This window comes from Anomaloglossus baeobatrachus, chromosome 3 (genome assembly GCF_048569485.1).
Source record: "Anomaloglossus baeobatrachus isolate aAnoBae1 chromosome 3, aAnoBae1.hap1, whole genome shotgun sequence".
NCBI classification, from domain to species: Eukaryota; Metazoa; Chordata; class Amphibia; order Anura; family Aromobatidae; genus Anomaloglossus; species Anomaloglossus baeobatrachus.
Genome location: NC_134355.1, coordinates 189,216,043 through 189,230,565, shown reverse-complemented (window position 1 = coordinate 189,230,565; position 14,523 = coordinate 189,216,043). Strand labels below are relative to the sequence as shown.

The 14,523-nt window shown below is 44.3% G+C and overlaps 1 protein-coding gene across 1 annotated transcript in view; it reads left to right on the top strand.

The window, feature by feature from the left end:
• SERAC1 (serine active site containing 1) overlaps window positions 1-14,523 on the top strand; it is a 211,783-nt gene that overhangs the window by 105,962 nt on the left and 91,298 nt on the right. Inside the window, exon 11 of the mRNA XM_075338188.1 lies at window positions 13,348-13,498. Within this exon, the coding sequence (XP_075194303.1) occupies window positions 13,348-13,498 (151 nt within the window). The remainder of the gene's footprint in view (window positions 1-13,347; window positions 13,499-14,523) is intronic.

Below are 14,523 nucleotides of genomic sequence, written 5' to 3'. Positions count from 1 at the left end.
TTTTTTTTCTTCTTTGTCTTTGCTCCTGTTGCTCACCCTTTCTTACCTTACTCTCTCACGTATTATACCCCTATATTCTTCCTCATAATTCCCCCCCCCCCCATCCCCTTCCACCTCCTTGTTCTTGCATCCCCTTTTCTTTATTCCTGAAACCACCTGACAGTGTTATAAGTTGTTAATATACTTAAAGTTTTTTCTGATTCCACATTGTCATAATTTGACAATACAATTCTCATAGTTACAGCTTTAGTTATAAGCACCAGATCTGCCATAGTAAGGCAGAGGCGGTGCCAGCACTACTCATCATGACAATAAATTACCGGAGGACAAGAGTAAAGTGCAAAAAATACATTTCCCCACCTTGAGAAAGCTTGACCCCGCGAAACGCGCGTCGGATGGAGATCCTGGGCACTTTTCAGGGACTACATTGAGCTCTTGGACACTGTTTTGGCTGGCTGCACTTGGAGCATTATCCTGAAAATTTCACTGCACTTGCACTTTAGGTAAGAGATTAAGGACAGTAGTAGATGTACCCTTACTGTCTGATTCTCTCCTTACAACTGTATTACGATTTTGTGATCTCAGGTGTTACCCTACTAAAACGCCCCCTCCTTTGGAGTCTATATAGGGAATTTAAGGCTTCAGCCGCCCCCCTCCCAGTGTCCTAGCTCTTGTTCACGTATTTGTCCTATAACCTTCAATCATCTTTGTGACAGCCCCTTATTTTCTACTAGAAGTGTATTCTATAGATTGACACACTGTAGGTGGCTGCCCCCTTTGTTACTTCTTGTGACTCTGGCAACTAGTCCCGTTTTGTCTTATGGTTGTGTACCACCTTTTTAATCACTCTGTGTTGTGTACGTCTTAATAAAGCATATGTATTTTTTGCACTTTACTCTTGTCCTCCGGTAATTTATTGTCATAATTTGTAAGAAAGTGTCATGATGGTTCCCTACCGATATATGTTGTATTCTAAAATGTTAAATAAAGAACTTAAAAAAAAAATTGATGTAGGATCCTCCCATACTGTGATACCCAGCACAGATAAAGCAATAAACAAACGGCTACAGGCTTCAGCCCCCAGCCGTGTGCTTATCTTGGCTGTGTATCAAAATAAGAGGGACCCTATGCAGCTTTTTTTTTAATTATTTAAATAAATAATTTAAAAAAAATAGCATGCAGTCCCCCCAAATTTGATACCCAACCAAGATAAATCCTACATCTGGAGGCTGGTATTCTCAGGCTGGGTAGACCCATGGTTATTGGGCCCCCTTCCATTATCTATATCGATCTATTAGCTGCAACAATCCTGGAACTTTACCTGACTCATCCCGATTGCCCTGGTGCAGTGGCAATCGGGGTAATAAGCAGTTAATGACAGCTCACAGCTATCACTAAACCCTACATTAGTAATGGGGAGTATCTATGAGACCCCCATTACTAATCTGTAAGTGAAAGAAATAAACACAATATACAAAAAAAACACTCTCTTTCTCCAATTTATTAACCCCCAAAACTCCCAGTCCAGACAAAATCCACTCAGGGTCCCATGACAATTCCAGCTCTGCTACATACTGAAGTGACAGCACGTGGGCACAAAACATGAACACATGCTTTGGTCTTCAGATAGAGAATGACTGAGCTGCAGCGATGAGTGGTAATGTCACTCAGTTCATTTGCGGTTACAGTTGGAGGTTCCCACGGTTCTCCACCTTTGAACGCAGGTAAACTGACTTCATGTGACCTCATTAAACTCAGTAACCTCACTTGCATGTGCAGTGAAGTTACCTGCACCAGATTTCTGCACCAAATTTTCATCTCCTGGCACAAAACTGCACCGAAAGTTTTTTTGCCAAGAGATGCAGATTTGGTGCTGAAATTTATAGACCATATTCCTGCAACAAATCTGGATCTCCTGGCAAAAAATTGCATCAAAACCATAACCGTTATTATGCAGTTTTGATGCGTTTTTCTTTTGCCAGGATATGCAGATCTGTCTCTGAGTTTAATGAGGTCACGTGAGGTCAAGGTGGAGGACCGTGGGAATTTCCAGCTGTGACTGCAAATAAATTGAACGTCACTGCTCATTCTCTGCCTGAAGCCCACAACATGCAGACATGTTCGGTGCCCACTCACTGTGCCTTCAGTTTGTAGCAGAGTTGGAATCGTCATGGGACCTTGTGTGGATTACGTTGGAACTGGGTGTTCTGGGGGATAGTAAAGTTGAGAAAGAGGCTTTTCTTTGTATTTTATTTGAAATAAAGGATTATTTCTGTGTTTTGTGTTTTATATATTCTCACTTACAGGTTAGTAACGGGGGGGTCTCATGGACACATCCCATTACTAATCTAGGGCTTAGTGGCAGCTGTGAGCTGTCATTAATACCTTATCACCTCGATTGCCACCGCAATCAGGATGACCTGGGTAAAGTTCCGGGATTGTCAAATCTAATGGATGCAACAATCCTGAGCGTCTGCAGGCTGCTATTTTTAGGTTGGGGGCCCAATAACCATGGGTCTCCCCAGCCTGAAAATACCAGCCGCCAGCTGTTGGCTTTACCATGTCTGGGTATCAAAATTAGAGGGACCACATGCCTTTATTAAAATTATTTATTTAAATAATTAAAAAAAAAGCTTCATGGGATCCCTCTTATTTTGATACACAGTCAAGTTAAGCACACGGCTGGGGGCTGCAACCTGTAGCTGTATGCTTTATCTGTACTGGGTATCATAATATGGGGGGGACCCTTCGCCAATTTTTACATTTATTTTTACACCAACATACATACAGAGACAGCATGTGTGATTGCAAGTAGTTAGACATGCTGTCACGTAGTGTGGGACCACTGTATGACTGCAACCAACCAGATACGCTAGGAATGCCGGTGGGCAGGGAAAGCAGTGCATATTCATGAAGGATAATAGGATAATTAGCGGCCCCGGAAGTAGTGTTACAGCTGTGCGGGAGACTGGTAAGTATAATGCACCTGCTTTTCCCTTTTTTTCCTTATTTTTTTTTTTTATTTATTCGAGTTTCTGGATCCAGATAGTTACCTGTAGTTCCCTGAAAATGCTGGGCCCGGGGTCGGTGCACAGGTACTTTTGAACCTCCTGCGCAGACCCGGACTTTTAGGCTAAGTTCACACAGGGCATCTTTTGCTGTGGTTTTGGTGCGTTTTTGAGATCACAAAGTTGCACTTAAATGCATGCAGGTCCTTCTCTCAGCAAAGTCTATGAGATTTCTATTTTGCTATCCACACTGGGCATCTTTTGATGGCTATATCTTGGCTATGTTTTTGAAGATTCACCCAAGATGCAGCATGTCAATTCTTTTTGCGTTTTTCCAGTGTTTTTGAGCCCTCCAGTCAATAGATTTGACTTAAAAAAACACGTGAAAAACGCATTGCGTTTTTTAATGCGTTTTTGACGCGGTGCATTTTTGGTGTGTTTTTTTGGGACAAAAACGCTGCATCTTTGTGGTAAAAAAAAAGATGCCGCGTGTGAACATACCATTACAGTCAGGTTCCGCCCATCACTAGTAGTGGGTGTAATAACAATAATATTTGCAAATACCTCCAATTAGGAACATAATATAGTTCTCCTCATATAGTCATATCTCTTCTCTCATGTGCAGGAATCTTAGCTTAGGTATCCATGATTATGACCACGAACAACTAACTCACTATATGAGTGGACGTATCCATGGATACCTAAGCTGCAATGCCCTGCACATGAGGCAAGAGACATGGCTATATCAGGAGAACTATACTACATTTCTTATTGGAGGTATCAGCTAATATTCTTATTATTACACCTTCTACATTTTGGGATGGAATCTTGGAGATGGAAATAACCCTTTAAGTCAATTAAAGCTAGTATTATGAGATTCATATGGAATGATAAAAGAATATCCAAGCAAACCCTTACTGCTCAAAAAATTTAAGGGTGTTGCTAAATCCCAGATGTCGTTAACTATTATTGGGCTACCCATATAAGAAGGATCTCATCCTGGGCCTCTTTTTAGGCATACAACAAATTAATTGAAATGGAAAAGTTGTGATTGGCCCCCAATCATCCAAATTGTCTGCTGTGGATTGACCGTCCTTTTAGTGTCAATTCCTTTACTAGGACCCATTCAGTTCACTACTGAAATTTGGCGGTCATGTATGAGTAGGTTTGAGCTGGTATCTCACAACTCCCCTAAAGGCCCCTTTACACACTGAGACTTTCAGCGATCCCACCAGCGATTCCAACCTGGCCGGGATCGCTACAAAGTCTCTGGTGAGTCTCTGGTGAGTCTCTGGTGAGCTGTCAAACAGGCAAACCTGGCCAACGACGCAACAGCGATCCGGACCTGCAGAACGACCTAGCTAGTCAAACACTGGAAACGAGTGATGTGTCACAATATCTGTCAATCACTATTCTCTGTCAGTCGGTCTCTCCCTCTCGGTCTCTATTCTCTCTCTGTCGGTCCGTCACTATCTCTGTCCCTCTCTCACAGTCTGTCGGTCATTTTCCCCTCCTCTCTCATACTCACCGTTCACCCGATCACCGGCGCGGCGCTGCACGGCGTTCACACTGCTGCGGCGGCTTTTACTATTTTGAAAAAGCCGGCCGCTCATTAAACAATTTTGTATTCCCTACTTTCCCTGCCCACATGCGCCTATGATTGGTTGCAGTGAGACACGCCCCCACGCTGAGTGACAGGTGTCTCACTGCACCCAATCACAGCAGCCGGTGGGCGGGTCTATACTGTGCAGTGAAATAAATAATTAAATAATTAAAAAAAACGGCGTGCGGTCCCCCCAATTTTAATACCAGCCAGATAAAGCCATACGGCTGAAGGCTGGTATTCTCAGGATGGGGAGCTCCACGTTATGGGGAGCCCCCCAGCCTAACAATATCAGTCAGCAGCGGCCCAGAATTGCCGCATACATTAGATGCGACAGTTCTGGGACTGTACCCGGCTCTTCCCGATTTGCCCTGGTGCGTTGGCAAATCGGGGTAATAAGGAGTTATTGGCAGCCCATAGCTGCCAATAAGTCCTAGATTAATCATGTCAGGCGTCTCCCGGAGATTCCTTCCATGATTAATCTGTAAATTACAGTAAATAAACACACACAACTGAAAAAATCATTTATTAGAAATAAAAAACACAAACACATTCCCACATCACCAATTTAATCAGCCCCAAAAAGCCCTCCTTGTCCGGCGTAATCCACGGACCTCCAGCGTCGCATCCAGCTCTGCTGCATGCAGGTGACAGGAGCAGCAGAATACACCGCCGCTACTGTCACCTCCACGCAGCTAATGAAGGCAATAGCGCGATCGGCTGAGCTGTCACTGAGGTTACCTGGATCCAGCGGTGGCCGCGGGTAACCTCAGTGACAGCTCAGCTGATCGCGCTACTCACCTCAGTTGCTGCGTGGAGCTGACCGGAGCGGCGGTGAGTAGCGCGATCAGCTGAGCTGTCACTGAGGCTACCCGCGGCCACCGCTGCATCCACCGCTGGATCCAGTGACAGTGGGTAACCTCAGTGACAGCTCAGCCGATCGCGCGGCTGTCTTCATTAGCTGCGTGGAGCTGACAGGAGCGGCGGTTTCTTCAGCTGCTCCGGTCACCTCCATGCAGCAGAGCTGGATGCGACACTGGAGGTCCGTGGATTACGCCGGACAAGGAGGGCTTTTTGGGGCTTATTAAATTGGTGATGAGGGAATGTGTTTGTGTTTTTTATTTCTAATAAAGGATTTTTTCGGGTGTGTGTGTTTATTTACTGTAATTTACAGATTAATCATGGAAGGTATCTCGGGGAGACGCCTGACATGATTAATCTAGGACTTATTGGCAGCTATGGGCTGCCAATAACTCCTTATTACCCCGATTTGCCAACGCACCAGGGCAAATCGGGAAGAGCCGGGTACAGTCCCAGAACTGTCGCATATAATGTATGCGGCAATTCTGGGCGGCTGCTGACTGATATTGTTAGGCTGGGGGGCTCCCCATAACGTGGAGCTCCCCATCCTGAGAATACCAGCCTTCAGCCGTATGGCTTTATCTGGCTGGTATTAAAATTGGGGGGGACCGCACGCCGGTTTTTTTAATTACTTAATTATTTATTTCACTGCACAGTATAGACCCGCCCACCGGCTGCTGTGATTGGGTGCAGTGAGACACCTGTCACTCAGCGTGGGGGCGTGTCTCACTGCAACCAATCATAGGCGCCTGTGGGCGGGGAAAGTAGGGAATACGAAATTGTTTAATGAGCGGCCGGCTTTTTCAAAAGAGGAAAAACCGCCGCAGCAGTGTGAATGCCGTGCAGTGCCGCACCGGGGATCGGGGATCGGTGAGTATGAGAGAGGAGGGGAAAATGACCGACAGACTGTGAGAGAGGGACAGAGATAGTGACGGACCGACAGAGAGAGAATAGAGACCGAGAGGGAGAGACCGACTGACAGAGAATAGTGATTGACAGATATTGTGACACATCACTCGTTTCCAGTGTTTTAAGTCCCCTTTACACACTGAGACTTTGCTGCACAGCGGGAAACAAAGGACCAAAGAATGGTCCTGAACGATTTGTAGCGATCAGCAACTTCACAGCAGGGGCCAGGTCGCTGATGTGTTTCACACACTGCAATGTCGCTGGGGAGGTCGCTATTACGTCACAAAACCGGTGACGTTACAGCGATGTCGTTTGAGATGTTGCAGTGTGTAAAGCCACCTTAAGACTTATTTTATTTATCAACTTTTAATTCCAACAGTCTAGAGTCTCCTATGGTCTTCCCATGATTATTATCTAGACTGTTCAGATTTGCTGATTGGTCTATGGAACTCTGTGGAGATTCATTTGTTTGATTTTGATTATCTCATGTGTACATAACTAATCATGAATTTTATCAAATCATGTAGATTAAATAATTTGCAATTTCTCCCTTTGGTTCCTGGTCAACTGAGTTTGAAAGGTTACTGTATGTAGAAGAAGCACCTCTAATAAAGAATTGATCTCTAATATTTATAAGTTGACTAGAAGTTGGCCCGATACTAACGTATCGGGTAGTCTAGAATATGTATGTAGGTTAGCAGATTGAATGATAAGGTAATGAATGGATTCTTATAATTGTTTATTGGTTTTAAAATGACAAACAACAGAAGGAACAGTTTTAATAGAGGAGGCTAATGTTTAATGATGTCCATGGCTTGTAATGAAAGAAGGCGATGAACAGTGTAAAGTTAAGTAAAAATATGCTGATGCTGTGATGTGGCCCAATGCTGGTATGTGCCCCCATCGTGGTGCAGCCACCATTTTGACATGTGCCCCCATCCTGCGGGGTAATGTGTGCGGGGGGCGGAGTTCGGGGCATGGGGGGTGGAGCCAAGTGGGGCCATGGCTCTGAGGACGTCAGTGCCGGGGACTGCATGGCTGGGGACAGGTGACTATCCAGGTGTGTGTGTGTGTTCAGTGTATACATGCGGAGGGCGGAGTGCGGGAGGGATATGGAGCCAAGTGGGGAAATGTGTGCGGGGACCGGAGGTGAGCGGTGGGTATGTGTCGGCTGGATTACCGGTGTGGGCTCCCAGGGGTGCAGCACTCACCGGGGAGTCGGGGCTCCATGTGGGTGCGGGGAAAAGTGTCGGGCGTCGTCCTGTCGGCCCGTAGTTCGGGCTGTTCAGTTAGCTGAGCCGTTGGTCGCAGGCTCTTTAGCGCGCGCGGTGTGGAGATGGTTGTCACTGTAATGACGTCATTTTGGAGCAAGACAGACAGACAGAATAAGGCAATTATATATATAGATAAATACTTGGTTAGGTGTATTTCATTTTAAGCACTCATATATGGTTAAATCAGTGTCGTTTGGGGGAGAGAGCTGTCGCCACAGACCATTTGAGTAAATCAGTAAAAGATACTGAGGTTCTGGTACCACACAGCAGAACTTTTACATCAGCTTAATCCCCAACTACTGAATGTTTGTTGGTGTTGTATTTCTTCCGTAGATTCATTGCCCCATATCTTCTGGTTGTGCCCCAGATTACTTGGGTTTTGAGAATCAGTTAAAATGTAAATACAGACGGTACTTTACATAAAGGTGAATTTTGATCTACTGATATACATATCCAGTATGGAAGATGGATCGGGACCACATTATCAAGCCTCTTCATAGGGGATGATTCAGACCATCTAGCAGAGACCGCATTGTATGCACTGACCAGATGGTACTCCGGTCTCCTCCTAGGTGAGTTAATTCAGCTAGCCGAGACCCTTCACCACAGTGTAGTTCACACACAAACCAGACACGTGTCTATCCACTTCCATGAGTGATTCAGACCTACCAACAGAGACCTCTCAGTTGGGAGAAGCAATAAGACTTTTGGTGTGCTTCTTTAGCTTCCAGAGAGATTTTTGTCCCCTGAAAAAGATCTCTCAGCTTAAAGGGGTGGTTCAAAGTCATAAAGAAATTTCATTTCAATCCCTACCTATTTGATGCTATAATCTATGCTATTTTCTGACATACTTGTATTAAAAGTTCACTACCATCCCCTTCCCTTTTCTGATAACGATTCATTTGAGAATCTCAGTGCATGTTAGCATACTCAAACAAAGTGTCATAAGGGGCAGAGTCTGTTTCAGTGATCGCAGCCTCTGTCCTCTCCCAGAAACGAAGCATCATTATGACTCTCATTTCAGAGACTGCTCTGTCCCTCTGTGTTTCTCCCTGCTGTATCCCAGCTGTCCCTGCTCTTTCCCTCTCTTCGTTGTGCGATCTGAACAGTGGCAGCCTCTCACTCTGTTTTCTGCTCAGATCTGTAATAATTAGCCAGTAACAGAGCTGTGTCTATACCCAGCATGCAGGAGGCTAGCACCGCCCCCGCTGGTGACATCACTGAGCTCCTGCATGGCGGGTTTAGACATCACTCTGTTACCCTGGGCCATCTGACCTTCTAGCTAGTGAGCTTCATTCTTCAGGCAGTCCTCAGATTCTCTCTCCCAATGCATCATCTCTGGGTTGGCCACCAATTTAGACACAGTGAGTGCCTAATGAGGCCTCCTCTTTAGGCTGGTGGCTCCGTTTCCTACTATTGGTTACAAGTTCAGGGTGACAGTCCAGGCCAACATGTAGTCCAAGGGAATATTAGTTCTTCCCTACCACTAAAGTAGGATTGTCCCTTGCCCAATTTCGCACTGAGGACTTTGAATGCCTGCTAAGCTCAAGATTATTCAGGTTGAGTCCAGAACTCTCTATGTGCAGATCTCTCATGGTACCGCCCATAGCATCCAGATGCACTTTTCCCAGGATCTCCTCTTCCACCCAAATTTATCAGTAGGATAGTTGAAGCTGCAGTTTTGAAGGCTATTGGCCATTCTGGTTAGTCTGACTATGATTAAGGAACAAGGGCCTTAGACATCACAATTCTACAAGGTGGTAATCTCACGGCAGTGTTCCTATGTCGTTATCACCCCTTAATTTTTGCATTCTGGTCTTGAGCCAGTGTTTGCTTCCCGTGGCCAAGTTTCTAATTTGGCTATCCTTTTCCAGGAGAACCTTCCTTCTAGGCCCTAGGACATAACAGTCCGTCAGGGCAAGACCACCGTAATCTGGTTTTGGAAACCCTTCAGTCCTGTCCTTTCATGCTGGTCAGAGACATTTCTACTCTCCAGTAAGGTGGTGTTTTTTTCTTGGTGATTTTTTCCAGGAGACGAATCTCCAAAAGAGTCACTCTCGGATGTCATGCTCCTTCATTAGGATGGGATATGCGCTACACCTCTTATCTTCTTGAGGGTTTGAGAGTTCTAATGTGGTTTTCTGTCTGTCTCATGTCTGATCAGATATTCAGATAATTTGTTTGTGGTCCTAGTAATCCCTTGCAGAACTTTGGTTGCCTCTATGGCCCCCATTGTTCGCTGGATTTGATCTCCCATTCCATAAGATTAGGCTAATCCTGTACACTCCCAGTCAGTGCACAGCTCAGCTCACTCACCCAAGTGGTAGGAACCTCCTGGCTTCTACGCATTCAGGAGTCTGTTCTTTTGATCTGTAAAACCACTATTTAGTCTTTAGTCCACATCTTTGCAAAGTTTTTGCCTTTGTGTCAGTGGGTGCAAGTCTTGACAGATGGATACTGCATTAGTCACTTGGGTGGTAATCTCAGGGATTGATACTCCTCCTTTTGCAATATTAGTTTTCCCATTCCAGGGACTGATTTGGAATGTCCCATAACGTCCTGCATCTCCCAATGAAGTGTCTGAGAAAAGAGGATTTTTTCTGTACTCCTTTTAAAATCTTTCACTTAACCTCCATTGGGAGACACAGTATAATCACTTGTTTGTGTAGACTTTATTTTGTTTATCCTTCTGCTTTTGCACTAATTTAATAGCTAGGTGTCGGCTGGCCAGGTTTGTCGTGTTGAGGAAAAGCAGATTTTTATTTCTAAGATCTATTATTAGTATCATCCTCCAGGTGTCTGCACACTTCATCTACAGTCATGGCCAAAAGTTTTGAGAATAACACCAAAATTATATTTTCACATGATCTGTTGCCCTCTGGTTTTTAATTGTGTTTGTCTGATGTTTACATCACATACAGAAATATAATTGCAATCATATTATGAGTACCAAAAGGTTATATTGACAGTTAGAATGAGTTAATGCAGCAAGTCAATAATTGCAGTGTTGACCCTTCTTCTTCAGGACCTCTGCAATTCTCCCTGGCATGCTCTCAATCAACTTCTGGATCAAATCCTGACTGATAGCTGTCCATTCTTGCATAAGCAATGCTTGCATTTTGCCAGAATTTGTTGGTTTTTGTTTATCCACCCATCTCTTGATGATTGCCCACAAGTTCTCAATGAGATTAAGATCTGGGGAGTTTCCTAGCCATGGACCCAAAATCTCTATGTTTTGTTCCATGAGCCATTTAGTGATCACCTTTGCTTTATGGCAAGGTGCTCCATCATGCTGGAAAAGGCATTGTTGGGCGCCAAACTGCTCTTGGACAGTTGGGAGAAGTTGCTCTTGGTGGACATTCTGGTACCATTCTCTATTCATGGCTGTGTTTTTAGGCAAGACTGTGAGTGAGCCGATTCCCTTGGCTGAGAAGCAACCCCACACATGAATCGTTTCAGGATGCTTAACAGTTGGCATCAGACAAGACTGGTGGTAGCGCTCACCTCTTCTTCTCCTAATAAGCTGTTTTCCAGATGTCCCAAACAATCGAAAAGGGGATTTATCTGAGAAAATGACTTTACCCCAGTCCTCAGCAGTCCACTCCCTGTACCTTTTGCAGAATATCAGTCGGTCCCTGATGTTTTTTCTGGAGAGAAGTGGCTTCTTTGCTGCCCTCCTTGAAACCAGGCCTTGCTCAAGCAGTCTCCGCCTCACAGTGCGTGCAGAAGCACTCACACCAGCCTGCTGCCATTGCAGAGCTAGCTCGGCACTGCTGGTAGTCCGATCCCGCAGCTGAAACAGTTTTAAGATACGGTCCTGGCGTTTGCTGGTCCTTCTTGGGCGCCCTGGAGCCTTTTTGGCAACAATGGAAGCTCTCTCCTTGAAGTTCTTGATGATGCGATAGATTGTTGACTGAGGTGCAATCTTTGTAGCTGCGATACTCTTCCCTGTTAGGCCATTTTTGTGCAGAGCAATGATGGCTGCACGTGTTTCTTTAGAGATAACCATGGTTAACTGAAGAGAAACAATGATGCCAAGCACCAGCCTCCTTTTAAAGTGTCCAGTGGTGTCATTCTTACTTAATCATGACTGATTGATCGCCAGCCCTGTCCTCATCAACACCCACACCTGTGTTAATGGAACAATCACTAAAACAATGTTAGCTGCTCCTTTTAAGGCAGGAATGCAATGATGTTGAAATGTGTTTTGGGTGTTAAAGTTCATTTTCTTAGCCAATATTGACTTTGCAAGTAATTGCTGTTAAGCTGATCAGTCTTTATGACATTCTGGAGTATATGCAAATTGCCATTAGAAAAACTTAAGCAGTAGACTTTGTAAAAATTAATATTTGTAGCATTCTCAAAACCTTTGGCCATGACTGTATAGTTACCTGCATCCTCCGATGAAGGCTATGAGAAAAAGTTCTTATACTGAGTATCAAAACAACTCCTTTTGAGTGGAATGTACTATTGGGGCTTCATACACTGTGAGGGGGCCTGTGTGGGCATGATACTGTGTGTGGTGGAATTTACTTTGGAGACATAATACTGCATGTCTGTGGAATGTACTGTGGGGAGCATTTAACTTTGTGTGGGGGAACTGTAGTGTGGGGTACTGTGGGTGCATCATACTGAATGCGTAGTAATGTATTTAAGGATATCATACTTTGTGTCTGGGGAAAATGTACTGTGGGCTGCAGCATACTGTGTGTGGGGCATTATGCTGTGTGTTGAGGCATCATACTGTGTGAGGTTGGGGCTGTGGGGACATCCTACTGTAAGTGGGGAAATATACTGTTTAGGAATCATATTCTGTGTGGGGAAATATGTTGTGGGGATATCATACTTTGTGCAGGGAAATATACTGTAGGCACATCATACTGTGTGGAGGAATGCACTCTATTAGGATATTACAGTGTATGGGGAATGTACTGTGAGAGGCATTATGCTGTGTGTGGGTAATGAATTGTGGGGGCATCAATACTGTGTGTGTGGTCATGGGAGGCATCATACTATATGTTTTGGAATCTGCTGTGGAAATATACTATGTATGAAGTAAAATGGTGTATCTACATGATACTGAGTGTGAGGGAATGTACTATAAGGACATCATACTTTGTGCAGGGAAATGTACTGTGGGGGGAATTATTCTGTATGTTGGGGGAATGTACTGTTGGGGCATTATGTTGTGTATGGTGGAATGTACTGTGGGAGGCATTATACTTTGTGAGAAGGGATGTACTATTGTGATATTATACATTGTGTGGGGTAATGTAGGACCATAATACTGAGTATGGATAAATGAACTGTGGGTGATTGGCCATGCAAGCAGTACCATATTGTTTGGAAACACTAATGGGTCTGATTAGAAGCAATATTTCTGTGCAGCAGATATAAAAGACTAGGAGAATCTAGGTTACTTGGTTAGCGTAAAATAGAAGTTGCCATAGCTTGCTATGAGAGCCACAATATGTGTCTTTCCTGTCTTTCAATGTTGAGCGGTACAGTACAACAGTGATACAGGACTTGGGATGTTATACCTTTTATTCTTTTCTTTCTCCATTGCCAGAATATGTTATTTAAAGTTCAGATGCTATCCATCTGCAGACACATAAGAAGCTGGCAACAGAAATTATCACAAGTGTATTGATGCATGACCACTACTGAATATCATACATGTTTATTTCTCAAGGCTGGATCTCTTTGCTGGCGGAAGCAATGAAATCTCCTTATGTCATTCAGACATCACATGCTGCCAGGGCACTGGCTAATTTGGACCGTGATACAGTTCATGAAAAATACCTTGATGGAGTTTATGTTCTTCACCCACAACACAGAACTAGGTAAGCAGGTATATGGTAGTGATATATGTATATACAGTATGTATATCTTTTCATGGGACAACACTGAAGAAATGACAGTTTGATGCAATGTAAAATACTCGGAGTACAGCCTGTATAACAGTATAAATGTAATGTGCCATCTAAATAACTTACCACACCCATTAATGTCTGAACCACTGGCAACAAAAGTGAGTACACCCCTGAAAATGGCCAAATTGTGCCCAATTAGCTATTTTCCCTCACTTATGTGACTCATTGGTGTTACAAATTAGAATGTCAAGTGTGAATGTGGAGCAGGTGTGTTAAATTTGGTGGCATCAGTTCAAACTCGCTCATACTGGTCACTGGAAGTACAACATGGTACCTCATGACAAAGAAGAAAGAATTCTCGGAGGATCTGAAAAAAAAAACCAAAACTGTTGCTCTATATAAAAATGGCCTAGGCTTACAAGAAGATTGCCATGAAACTGAGCTGCAGCACAGTGGCCAAGACCATACAGTAGTTTAAGACATGTTCCACTCAGAAGAGGCCTCACCATGGTCAACCAAAGAAATTAAGCGCATGTGCTCAGTGTCATATCCAGAGGTTGTATTTTCCAAACAGACGTATGAGTGCTGCTGGGGGTGGGGGTCAGCCTGCCAGCACTCAGACCATACTCCGCACATTGCATCAGATTGGGCTGCATGGCTGTCATCCCAGAAGGATGGCCCTTCTAAACATGATGCACAAGAAAGTTTGCAAACAGTTTGCTGAAGATAAGCAGACTAAGGACATTGATTATTTATTTGATTCAGATTGTGTTAAGTGTGTGTGGCGGCAAACAGTTGAGGAGTACAAGTATGTCTTGCCTACAGTCAAGCATGGTGGTGGGAGGGTCATGGTTTGTGACTGCATGAGTACTGCCCGCTCTGGGGAGCTACAGTTCAATGAGGGAGCCATGAATGCCAACATGTACTGTGACATATTGAAGCAGAGCATGATCACCTCCCTTCAGAAACTGGGTGGCAAGACAGTATTCCAACAT